The sequence below is a fragment of the Egretta garzetta genome, unplaced genomic scaffold, assembly GCF_000687185.1.
Source record: "Egretta garzetta isolate BGI_Z169 unplaced genomic scaffold, ASM68718v1 scaffold200, whole genome shotgun sequence".
In the NCBI taxonomy this organism is placed as follows: domain Eukaryota; kingdom Metazoa; phylum Chordata; class Aves; order Pelecaniformes; family Ardeidae; genus Egretta; species Egretta garzetta.
In genome coordinates, this window is record NW_009258379.1 from 92,484 (window position 1) to 105,253 (window position 12,770).

General features: G+C 34.5%; 1 protein-coding gene across 1 annotated transcript in view; it reads left to right on the forward strand.

Annotated features, from left to right (window-relative positions):
• Positions 1-12,770, forward strand: part of DNAH8 (dynein axonemal heavy chain 8) — a 131,726-nt gene that overhangs the window by 89,696 nt on the left and 29,260 nt on the right. The window contains 11 exon segments of the mRNA XM_009640728.1: positions 937-1,104; positions 2,307-2,519; positions 3,527-3,664; positions 3,995-4,122; positions 5,207-5,378; positions 6,216-6,371; positions 8,444-8,599; positions 9,948-10,130; positions 10,561-10,666; positions 11,501-11,753; positions 11,852-12,042. Of these exon segments, the coding sequence (XP_009639023.1) occupies positions 937-1,104; positions 2,307-2,519; positions 3,527-3,664; positions 3,995-4,122; positions 5,207-5,378; positions 6,216-6,371; positions 8,444-8,599; positions 9,948-10,130; positions 10,561-10,666; positions 11,501-11,753; positions 11,852-12,042 (1,864 nt within the window).

The following is a 12,770-nucleotide window of genomic DNA, read 5'->3' on the forward strand; positions in this document are numbered from 1 at the left end:
GATTCAGGGTGATCAATATCAGGGTTAAGAAATTTAGAAGCATTGCTGCACTACATAGTTTCATTATTCTGCTCAGAACGATTAAAGAGTAAATAACTCTGGAATCAGAAATCAATGATGTATTGTATTTTTAAGACCTGTTCCAGTTACCAGAATTCATGTGACAAAAAATATTGAGTGGAAAAACCCAGAAAAGGAGCATTGTTTGCTCTTACACTGACATTTAGACAAAGAGATAAATGAAACTTCCAAAACTGGACACAAAATTTACTCATAAAATGTGTGGACTCATAAATTATCATGTGATTTCTATAATGTGCCTGTAACTACTACTTCTAGATGGGTAGTGGCATGCAAGTAGTTTGTAGACACAAATTAATATGTTAGTTTTAAAATTTGCAATAATCTATTTTTTTATTAGACATTGAACTAAGCAAAGTGTCATTGATGCTACTAGAAAATGAAGTAACAAAAGTGGTATCTCATACCTACAACAACTTAAAAACCAACAAAAATAACCAAACCTGTCTCAGAATAAATGATGACACTTAACCCTTAAAAAACCAAAATACTATTTTACCAAGGAACTCCTTTTAACTAAGTCCTATACAATTTTCCAATATACTTTTCTTCAGTCAATTTGTCTGACAAGTTAAATTAATACTGCTGTTCCATGTATTTAATTTGATTTTTGAGTGATGTCTTTAACATTGGGAAAATTTTCCTGTCTAATATATATTCATTAAAATTATTATAATTTCATGAAACTATGAAATTTATTAAAGCAAGCCCAGTTACTTGCTTTTCTTTGTGTGTACATAGTACAAACTTGCCTCAGAGAAAAGTATGGCAAACAAACATTAAAATCAAGATATTGAAGGGTAAAATAGAATAATGGTATTGATGCGAGATTGTGTTACATGGTTCTTCCAATAGACCATCAAACCAGTGGATATTGCTACTGTGAGAAAACTTGCAAAACCTCCTCACCTAATTATGAGAATCATGGACTGTTGTCTGATACTATTCCAAAAGCCACTAGATCCAGTTACCATGGATCCAGAAAAGCCTTGCTGCAAGCCATCATGGGGAGAATCATTAAAAGTAAGTGGAATTTTCAAACAGTGTTTCTTAAACATAGGAAATAGCAGTTTGCATCTCAGAGAATTTATGATGCTGTTTACTAATGGGACAGAATTTTGTAAAAACGCAAGCATATGGTTTTAAAATAGGCATAGTATATAGGTAGAGTTTATTTGGTAGCGAGTAGTAGGTGAATTGCTTCTGCAGTAGGCGCTTTAGATTTTCCTTGTCCTATTCCTGGCATATGACTTGATGGCAAATAAATAAATAAATCATACCACTCATGTTAACCATACATGAGATAAGGGTGTTCTGGAAAACCCCCCTTTCTCTTTAGGAACTTGTAATTTCACATTTAAACAGTCTTTTCTGATCCTCCCAGGCTTCTTGATTGTTGGAAAGATTACCTGGTTGACTAAGAGATAGTAGGCTTTCCCATTCTGCATTTCAATATTCCTGGCCCAAATTCCTTGGTCAGACAGTCGTCTCTTCCTTTTGGACTTTGATCTTCTCTCAGGATATTCTTTTATTTCTATACCTTCTCCTGCCATTCTTTAAATCCTGTTCTGCCTCTCTCGTGTATTAATTTGCCAATTTTATTGCCTCAATTTTTTTTGTCATGCAAATCAAGAAAAATTATATATTTTGGATAATAATAGACCTCTTGCTTTTTATTTAAGTTTTTCCAGTAATTAAGAAATCATCAAAACTTTTTATTTTTCACTGACTTAATGAAATAGGATAAGCAGTTATTCCATGAGTTGCCTTTAACTTGTTAAATATTTGTTAGAAAAAAGTTAAACCCAATGGTTTCACTTTCCAGAAGAACTGAGATCACGTTTCACAAATGCATAAGCAGGTTTTTTGGCATTCTTTAGGTAAGTTAGAAATGTATCTCTGAGGCTTTATCTTGGCTCATTTTTTAAAAGAAATAATGCTTCTTAAATGCTTTTTAAATGGCAACACAGGAATGTGGAAGATGGATAGTACATCAAGAAGTTTTAAGCCTAGTTACCGGAGTGTAACTGCTTAAAACTTTAAAATAAGTGAAGGTATGTGGGAGGCGTTACAAGTAAATAGCACACTTATCATATTAACTGTAGGAATTACCTCTTTGTACAGAAGAGTTTTAGGATCATTTTTTTAACATACTCACCTATGAACAAGCTTTTGAATGTAAAATGTGTAAATAGCTTATAAGTATCCCGTGGTGTTTTTTGCAGCTTATGAGTGGCCCATTCTTGCAGAGTCTACAGCAGTTTCCTAAGGATTCAATCAATGAAGAGACAGTAGAATTACTCCAGCCTTACTTTAACATGGAAGACTATACACTGGAGTATGGTAAAAAGGTGTGTGGTAATGTGGCAGGTCTCCTCTCCTGGACACAAGCCATGGCAATATTTTATGGTGTTAACAGAGAAGTCTTACCTCTTAAGGTAATACGTTATCTCCTGCTTTGTGTTTGCTTTCCATGTAATTTAATTTCATTTACTTTAATAGTAGTAGGATTTTAAAAATATATTTGGGTAACTTTATTCAGCCATAATTGCATGTATGTAGACTTTAATGGCTAAGGATGATAAGAGCAGAGTATTTTTTACTTTAATATGGGAGTTCTTTTTGATGCTTGTGAACATTTCCATAAAAAATTTTATCAGAGGTAAAGACCATATAGAAACTCAGATGCAGTGATTGTTGCTGTTTGGATTCTAAACCAAGAATTTAATCCCTATATGTAGCACAGTTTACAAAAATAAGCCCCCCAAACAACCACCAAACAAGCAAAAAACAACCAGAAAAATAAAAAAGTAAAAGGGGAAAGCATCTGAATAGTGATTCCAAATCTTTTCCACCCTTTTTGTCACTGGTAGAAATGTTATTTACAAAAGCAACAGTAAGGCAGATGGGTGATTCAGAAAAATTATTTCCTGTGTTCAGCATAAATATCGGTTTAGGAGCAATGAGAAGATTCACTATTTTAGGACCATTGTTTTCTAGTGAGTAAAAGCTGTATTCTTAGCTGATAAAGGACCAGTCTCCTGTTGTGATCATTGTTGATTGCTACAGAATGTACAAATAAAAAAGAAATAATAAAACATATAATCAAGCAAGAAGAGTGAGTGATTGTTCTTCTAGGCTAATCAACATGTGCAGATCAGAAACCTTAATTCCTTAACCAGCTTCTTTAAATGTAATTTTTTTAAAAAGAAATAGTTGGCAATACATAGTAGGAACCTTGAGTACTACATTATTATTTATTAAAAAAATCATACCTGTAGTATATATGTGACATAGTTTTCAGATTAAATATTTTTAGTATCTTTGTAACTATTAGTATGAAAGTTATTTTGATGTATTATTGTCTCATGATTACAAACTAAGCAGACTTAAAATAATTCAACAGATTATATGATTATTGTTTTAATATTTCTTCTCTTTGCAGGCTAACTTGGCAAAACAAGAAGGCCACCTGAAAATAGCTAACGCAGAATTAGCAAAGGCTCAGGAGGCATTAGATGAAAAGCAAGCTGAACTGGATAAAGTGCAGGCAAATTTTGATGCAGCAATGAAGGAGAAAATGGTGAGATAAAAGTATCTTAGTATTAAGAAAAACGTTTGGGTACAGCACTGCTGTGTAATCAGGAATTGATACAAACACACACGCTACCGTGAATGACATGGATGAAGTTCGGGTATAAAAATAAGAGATTAAATCTATATTCTCTCATATTTCCTTCTTTCTGTGAATAGAAACATATTGGACAATAGATGCACTTAGAGTTCTAAAGAATGAGTTTTAATTAAATAAAATATTCATATTAAATATCAGAGGATGAAAAAATATATAAAATAACTCTTTAGGCTTTTGCATTCTATTATTAAAATAAGTAGGACTTTTTTTTCAATTTAGGACTTACTGAATGATGCAGAAACGTGCAGAAGAAAGATGCAAGCAGCCTCTGCACTTATAGATGGACTGAGTGGAGAGAAAGTTAGATGGACTCAGCAAAGTAAAGAATTTAAATCTCAGATTAACAGGTATCAAATTCATCAGTGAAAAAAAAAAGAATAACTATAAAAACTGAAGAGCTAGTAAGGAATTTAGTAGCTTTAATAGTTGTACTCATTTTCCTCCTGGAAATGTTAATATAGTTACACAATTAAATTATCCTGAAATTTGAATTTTTCTCCCATAAGTAAACAGCTGAGTGCTGAGTGCTCAAATTTCAGTTCAGAACAATACCTCTGATTTTGGAATTTATTTCAAAAGGGATTATTTCTAGTGCAGTTATGTGCCTGTGTTACAGCTGCCTCTCCTGCCCCCCTAGTACTGTACCTCATTCCAATATTTCCAATAGGCAGGAGGTAGGGATGATCTAAGACTGACACTGAGAAGGAAAATGGAAGGATTCCTAACCTAATACTGGATAGAAAAAGAAGCATCCCTTTTGATATTAGTTATGTCATATTTGAATAAAAGGAGGAGGCCTAGAGACCAGACAGTAGCCCTTGTCCTGTAGTCTCTGTGTTGAAACACATTTGGGACAGTAGGCCTTATTCTAAGAAACTTGGAAACTTGGGAGTCCCCATTGTCCAAATGACAAAATGTTGACCAGCCTAGGAGCCAGAGATCCTAGCTGTCTAGAAAACAAGAAACCTGTCAAAATGCTTGCTTAAAGATAAAGAGCCTGAAAGCTTAGGCTCAGCTTCTGTGGAATGCTTCTGCTTCCATAAATTTCCAGTGGGGAAATAAGGCATTTCTGGTGAGGTCTGCTCATTCCAAGAGAATTAAATTTGTATCTTTTGATAAATATTGTACTGCAGACACATTTTAAAGAAATAAACCAATTTCTTACTTCAGTTATGAAAGAAGGAATAGTTGTCATTAGGCCTTTATTACTTTGTAGGGGAGAAGATAATGTTTTCATATGATCCTCAGAAGATTTACCACAAAAATATTTTGGAAACACGAAGAAACTATTTGTTGTTCAAAGACCAACAGTTCTCTCCTTAAATTGTCCTCAGAGCAGAAATCTTCTCATGTTTCAAAAGCTGGTTGTCTAAATCCATAGAAATTGAAATTGTACTTCACCTTTTAATTATGATTTTGTTCCTTTTCTAGACTTGTGGGAGATGTACTGCTCTGCACAGGTTTTCTTTCATACTGTGGACCTTTTAATCAAAACTTCAGGACGCTTTTGCTTAAAGATTTATGGGAAGCAGAGATGAGAGCCCATAAGATCCCCTTCACTGAAAACTTGAACCTGATTTCTATGTTGGTAGATCCACCAACAGTAAGTTCTTGGTGCTTGGTGGGTTTCATTTTAATTTCAATTAACATATGCTGTGACGGTTAGCCAGCATTATGCTTGCTTAGAACAGAACTATAATCCCCAATATTGCTGTGCAGTGTATTTCTGTGGTTTCCAAATGTTCCTGGTAATTTCCACTAAACATCTGAGTACTGAGCAATATTGAGAGAGACAAACAAGTTATATATTATAAACAAAGAGACACATACAATTAGACAATTGTCAGTAAGACCGTGCACTTTCAAGTATGTTATTTTGACAACCCATTACCACAGCTATAGATCTCATATCTGCTAAAACAGTGGGTTTCATTGTTAGCTTTTGGTTCTATTGATATTATCTGGGTCTGGTTTAAAAAAAAATTTATATGTATATATATAAAAGAGAACATTTTAAAAAGAATACATGAAGTCTTTGCATTCAATGTGAATGTATGAGAAACCAGAGGACAATGCCAGAATCTTCGTTTTCTTCAGTAAATATTAAGCCCAAAAGCATTCTTAGCCTGGTTTTCTCTTAATTGATCCTAGTGTTGAATTTGGCTGTCAAGCTGCCTTTTGACTTTATTACACTTTTAAAATATATTTTGAATGGTTATATATAGTTAAAAATATCCATAAAAATAAAATCCTGGAAATATTTTTCCATCTGAATTAATCACTTTTCAGCAGGTTCAGATATGCATCTCCTTTGGCTTGATGTCTCCATTACTCCTTAGAACAATCATAACTGAAGAATAATTCCAGTGAGATTTTATTCCAAGATACTTCTTTTTTTTTCTTTTCTTTCCTTTTTTTTTTTTTTTTTTTTATTCTTTAGATAAGCGAGTGGAATCTTCAGGGACTGCCTGGAGATGATCTCTCAATTCAGAATGGTATCATTGTCACTAAGGCAACTAGATACCCCCTTTTGGTAGATCCACAAACTCAAGGAAAATCATGGATTAAAAAGAAAGAACAGGATAATGAATTACAGGTGAACCGTGTTTTAAAGGAGTAATGTGCTGTATTATATTCCTTCAAACATTATTGCTTTAGGGTGTGTCTGCATTTGAATCGGTGTAACTCTCATACACACACATCTGAGATAACCTTAACTTGTATGGAGACTGACAATGATGTAGATGCATCAGCAGGGAACCTGACAAGATTATACAGTAAGTAAATACTGGTATGAAATCTAGCAAGAAGTATGAAAGGGAAGGAGGCAGCCTTGTGTTCAAAATTGCTAAGTACACTGCCTATACAGGGGGCAAGGTGATGAAAAGTATAGCAAAAGAGTATAATATGAAATTAAATGAGAGTAAACTGGGCAGCTATTAGTAAGATTACAGAAAAGGGCAGGATAACTTACAGCTTTGAAAATGTAGAAAAAGTATTTAAACTGATGCAGTCCGGAATTTAGAACCTGAGATGGAGTTAACTCATGAAGTTACTCCTACAAAAGTAAATTGAGGACAACCAGATGAAACCAAACCCAAGACAAATCTCTCTATCCTACTGTTACTGCAATTTTAATAGCTCTTTTACAGCTTAAGCCAGTAGGGTTAAATGTCTGCTCATGAAATATAATACAAAGACGTTCTTGTTTCACTTGTAGTTTGCATCACAAAGGCATTTTTCACAAATTAAGTAGCATGGGAAAAGGAACCTGCATTTAAAAACCCTTAACCCGAATGTTGCAAAATCTCACGTCCTCCAAATCTCAATATATTTTCAGGGTTTTAGGATCTCTAGATTTTGAAGGTTTTAAGTCTTGGAGTAAAGTGAATGTCAAGTTCTTGCTTATCATTTCATCATTAATAAAGTGAACTGTCAGAACCACAGCAAAGTTGGGGTCGGAAGTGATCTCTGAAGATATTCTAGTCCAGCCTCCCTGCCCAGAGAAGGATCTACTAAAGGAGGTTGTCCAGGACTGTGTCCGGTTGAGTTTTGAATACCTCTAAGGACGGAGACTTGACCACCTCTCTGGACAACCTGTTTTAGTGTTCAACCACCCTTACTATAAAGTTGTGGGGATTTTTCTTACGTTTAAACGGAATTACCTATATTTCCATTTATGCCTGTTGCATCTTGTCCTGTTCCTGTGTGCCACCAAGAGGAGTCCGTCTCCCTTCTTGAGGCTAAATAATCCCAGCTTTCCTCATATGTCAAGTGCTCCAATCCCTTAATAATCTTAGTGGTCCTTTGCTGGACTCACTTCAGTGTCTCTCATACACTGGGGAGCCCAGAACTAGACAGAGGATTCCAGATATGTGTCTCCAATACTGAGAAGAGGGGAAGGACCGCCTTCCTCAAATGCTGATAATATTTTTCCTAATGCAGCGCAGAACACTGTTGGCCTTTGCTGCAAAGGCAGATTGCTGGCTCATGGTCAAATTGTTGTCTACCAGGACCCCAAGGTCCTTTTCTGCAAAGCTGTTTTCCAAAAGAATGGCCCTATTTCATACCTGTAGAGAAAATCTTGAAAATAAAGAGAACTTTCTGGAAGTCAAAATCTAGGAAGCAATACGAAATTAGTGGTTTATATACTTAACCATGGTTATGAATGATTTCATATATGATGCATCCCATTTAATGACATTTGAAACATCTGAGTTCATAATACTGTAAACAGCAATTAATCTGTTAGACTGAATTCAAGTTCCAGAAAGAATTTCTCAATACTTCAAGCAAAATTAGCAAATCTAGTCCTCAGGACATAGAATAGAAAATGAAAACTTAAGCATCTCTGATTTCAAAAATATATGTAATGTCTTCAATTCCCAATAAGCTGTACTGGTTTTACTTGGTACATTATTACTCTCATAATGAAGTTTCTTGAATTCCATTACAGCCGATCTTTTAATTCACATTTTTATGGTACTTTTCATTGTATACACAAGAAATACTTCTGCACGAATTGCTGCATAGTAAACATTTATTACTTACTTTAAAATGCAACTAAAAAAAACAATGCAAAATTTTTGGAGTTAGATCTGTGGTTTTCATGTAAGACTTTTGAGAAATGTTTTTGTCCTTATATCAATTTATAATTTACATTTTGAGGTAACAACGTTGAATGACAAGTATTTCCGTACACACGTAGAAGATAGTCTTTCACTGGGACGATCACTTATGATTGAAGATATAGATGAAGAGCTGGATCCAGTCCTTGATAATATATTAGAAAAGAATTTCATTAAATCTGGAACTTCTTTCAAGGTTAGTAATCAAATAAAAAACATGGAATAAGTAGTTAGCTTTGTGATGAGTGATCTTTTACCCTGTTATTCCAAACCTCTGCTGAATTGGGTAAACTTCCTATTCAGTAGGGCAGTGTGAAGAATCAAACTGAACTAATAAAACATAGGAGACAGCCTCAGCTGAGTAGTAAGTACATGAGTCTAAAATTTGAGTTTAACTACTGAAGTTACTACTGAAGATTCCAGTTATGTTTATCCTATTGAATGCTTACAATTCTTTCCATTTATTTTCACGCAGTTTCATTTTGCACCCTTTAACAGAATTAGTAGAATTGAAAAGATATCTCTCTCCTTAGAGTGGAGCGCTGACTGTAGCAACTGCCGAATCTTTAATCTGGAATAGAACTGTTTTCTGATGGAACAGGCCAAAAAGCACAAAGTTTTATTAATAATGTGAAGTATATTCCCAACCTTGAAAAATCATCAACCTTGAAAAAGTCTTTCTGACCTTTGTTAGACAAAGAAATCACTCCCAAATTTTAAAAACAACCCCCATTCAAACATCCTGAAATAAAATGACTGCACATGCTGTATGTTTCAATATGGATTTTTCTCAAATAATCTGAATTAACTGGCTGGGATATGAGAGAGATGGTAAACCAAATTGTTGATCATAATGAAAATAATTTTTTTAATATTTTTTGTGAAGTAGTTTTATTTTGAAAGTCAGAGCAAACAATATGCTTAAGGGAGCGGTTTGGTCCTACTCCTTCTTAAGCGAGATATTTGAAGTGGCCTTGGAGGGTCGTACATAGTGATCACTGATTTCCTTGTGCACATGCAGCTTTCAAGTTAGACTGCTGATTTGGTATATCTTAACTTATGTAAAAAATTCTGTGGAAAACTTTGAATAAATTTATAGTTCCTTTAGAAAGGTTCTTTATGATCCACTTAGTCTTCATAAATATAGAATTAATTCCAGTAATTTATGTTCCATTGTTGGATCAAATAATTTCTTTTTTTCCCTGAACAAAAGAGAGCAATGATTTCTCCAAAGGTCAGTAGTTTCTACGATCTTTGTCTGAAGTGAGAATAGAAGCACAAAACCTAAACCAAGTGGTTCTGAAGCCATTAATTGGAGCCCACAGTGGAAGTAATTTCTCTATTTACCTGGAGGGGAATGCTACTTTTATAACGTACCCTAATTGCTCCCTTTGGTCATCGTTTGTTATTTGCATGACAAATTTGAATTGTGAAACTTCCTCTCTTTGGCATTTTGAATAATGTAGTTTTTTCTCTGGTCAATATTACTGAGATGAATAGAGCTCATTTTCCTCCTCTTAATGCTATTCTAATGTACTCCACAGGTGAAAGTTGGTGATAAGGAGGTAGATGTTATGAGTTCATTTAGACTGTACATTACTACGAAGCTACCCAATCCTGCTTTCACTCCTGAAATTAATGCAAAAACATCAATTATTGATTTTACTGTTACAATGAAAGGACTTGAGAATCAGTTACTGAGAAGAGTAATTCTTACTGAAAAACAGGTAAACTAACATTACCCACAAGCCATAGCGATGCTTTTTTATTTCTTTATTTTAACTCGTTTTAGTATGTACGGGAAAAAGAAATGTTCAAATACAAAAAAATTACATCAGCCACTCTCTAAAATTTTGTTCAGATTCAGTATAAAAATTTCCAAATAACAAAAATACACCCAGAGGATCTTCTATGTATTACTGTCAGTATGACGCAAACAATTAAGCACAAGCATTTGGCATTGATAAGGTAGTTCATAAGATACTGAATAAACACTGCTTTAAAAGAAAAGGATGTTTTACAAACACATTTTAGATACCTGAAAAAGTAAACCACACATTTCATTCAGTTGAAAAATCAGCTTAAATTGAATTTTACGTATGACTCATAGTTACAGTCCATAAAGTGTCACACCATATTCTTGTTTTTTAATAACAGGAACTAGAGGCTGAACGGATTAAACTCATGGAAGACGTAACTTTTAATAAAAGGAAGATGAAAGAACTTGAAGACAATCTTCTGTACAAACTAAGTGCAACCAGAGGTTCTGTATCAAAGTGTAAAAGAACCAGGATTAAGCAGATAAAGCAGATTAAGATGATTCATGTTAGAACCTTTCTATACAGAACCGTCCAAGATACAGTAAGAGACCAGCCAATGGTAGAAATGTGAAGTATGGTGATTTACTGGTGTATGAGGGATTCGGTACTACAGCGTGCCACTATATATACAACCCTAGACACTAAGTGTTTTTAAAACCTAAACAAGTCTTGTGAAACAAATCAGTTTTGTGGGAGCTTTCTGCCCCTCAGATGACAAGGTATCTGACTGTAGGCAAATCCTCAACCCACTGAAAATGCCAAGTAAAATGTGCTAGCTTAAATGGTATTGAAGGTCTTTTGCCTGCGCATGATCGATTACTGTCTCTTTGGTGGAAGACGAAGGTGGTAACTTCCAGCAAATCAATCAGTAAGTATTTGAGATGCATCAATACTGTTGTGTGACCACTGCCCTAAGTCTTTGTGACTTTCAGTGTACCAGTCAACAGACTTTAAAATAATTAAAGTACTGTGTATGAATATGTACATTATGTGCATAAGAAAGCTGGCTTCTTATGCTTCAAATGCTTCAAAGCTGTTGGTATAGATACATGCATACTGACACAGGTTGAATGCCTTTGTTTAGCATGTTGAATATAAAAATTGTTTTTTGTGTTATGTGTCCTGTTTGGTCTCCATTTTAAAAGCTTTCTGCAATTCAGTAAATCATTTCCATTTGTTAAAAATAATTCCTGTAATTTGGCCTTTCAATTTTTAGATATATGAAGTGAAAAAAATTTAATTAGAATGTCCTAAACATCCGATATTTCACATTTTAGGTTCGCTAGTAGATGATGAATCCTTGATTGGTGTTCTGCAAACAACTAAGAAAACAGCTGCTGAAGTAGCTGAAAAGTTGTCTGTGGCAGCAGAAACTGAAGTGAAGATTAACACTGCTCAGGAGGAATATCGACCTGCTGCTACACGCGGAAGCATTCTTTACTTTCTTATCACAGAAATGAGCATGGTCAATAATATGTATCAAACTTCACTGGCTCAGTTCTTGAAGTTATTTGATCAATCCATGGCCAAGTAGGAAGACAAAGATTTTTCTACTATTCAGATGTTTGTCTTTCCAATGTATTTGCTATTATTACATGCTTGCTTTGTGCTTTGTTTTCATGACTCAGGTCTAAGAAGTCTCCTTCACCTCAAAAAAGAATCTCAAATATTATTGAGTATCTTACTTTTGAAACTTACTCATATTCTGTTAGAGGCTTGTATGAAAACCACAAATTCCTCTTTATCCTCCTCCTGACATTAAAAATTGATCTTGAGAGAGGACATGTGAAAAACAGAGAGTTCCATGCACTCATTAGAGGTAAGTTTAAAAAATTGTGTTATAGGTAGAGCTAATTTCAACTTTTTAAACTTTTATACCATTTCAAAGTATGATTTATAATTTTTTTTTTTTTTTTGCTGCATGGTTTCTACCATGCCGTTCTGTGGCAGCTACCTCTGCCTGTCCCTGCTGTGGTCCAGTGAAGTTAGATGCAGTTCTCTCATTGTAGTTCTGCCTCCACAATTTACCCAGGCTGTGTTCTATCCTGCACTCAAGATGATACTTCTGCTTCTCTTCATCAATTGGTTTAATGAGTGTATCTTTTTGTGTTATAGTTGTATCCTTATTTTTATAAATTAGGTGACTTCTTGCTCCTTTGCTTCTTGGCTTTGATGGAGCTGAATAAAGCTATCTTCTAAGTTGCCACAACAACTCTCCATAAAGTCCAGGAGGTGCTGCAAATCAGTTTCAGCCTGAGCTTTCTCTGACTTTTGCCAACCAGCTAACACTGACTTTTAGAGAACATAATGTGTTTCTGTGGCCCAGTTGACCAGGCCTGCCTCCTCCGTGCTCTGAATTTGTGCCTCTGCTGAAAAGTGTGACCAGGATTGCTTATGTAGAGGTCCATATAAAGCCTGTTTGAATTTTATAGTGTTCAAATGAATATTGCAAAGGTCTAATGTCAGAGTAGTGAACCTAGATTTGAAGATCATTATCTGCATTTAATGAATATAATTGTCGTGGTTTAACCCGGCTGGCAACTAAGC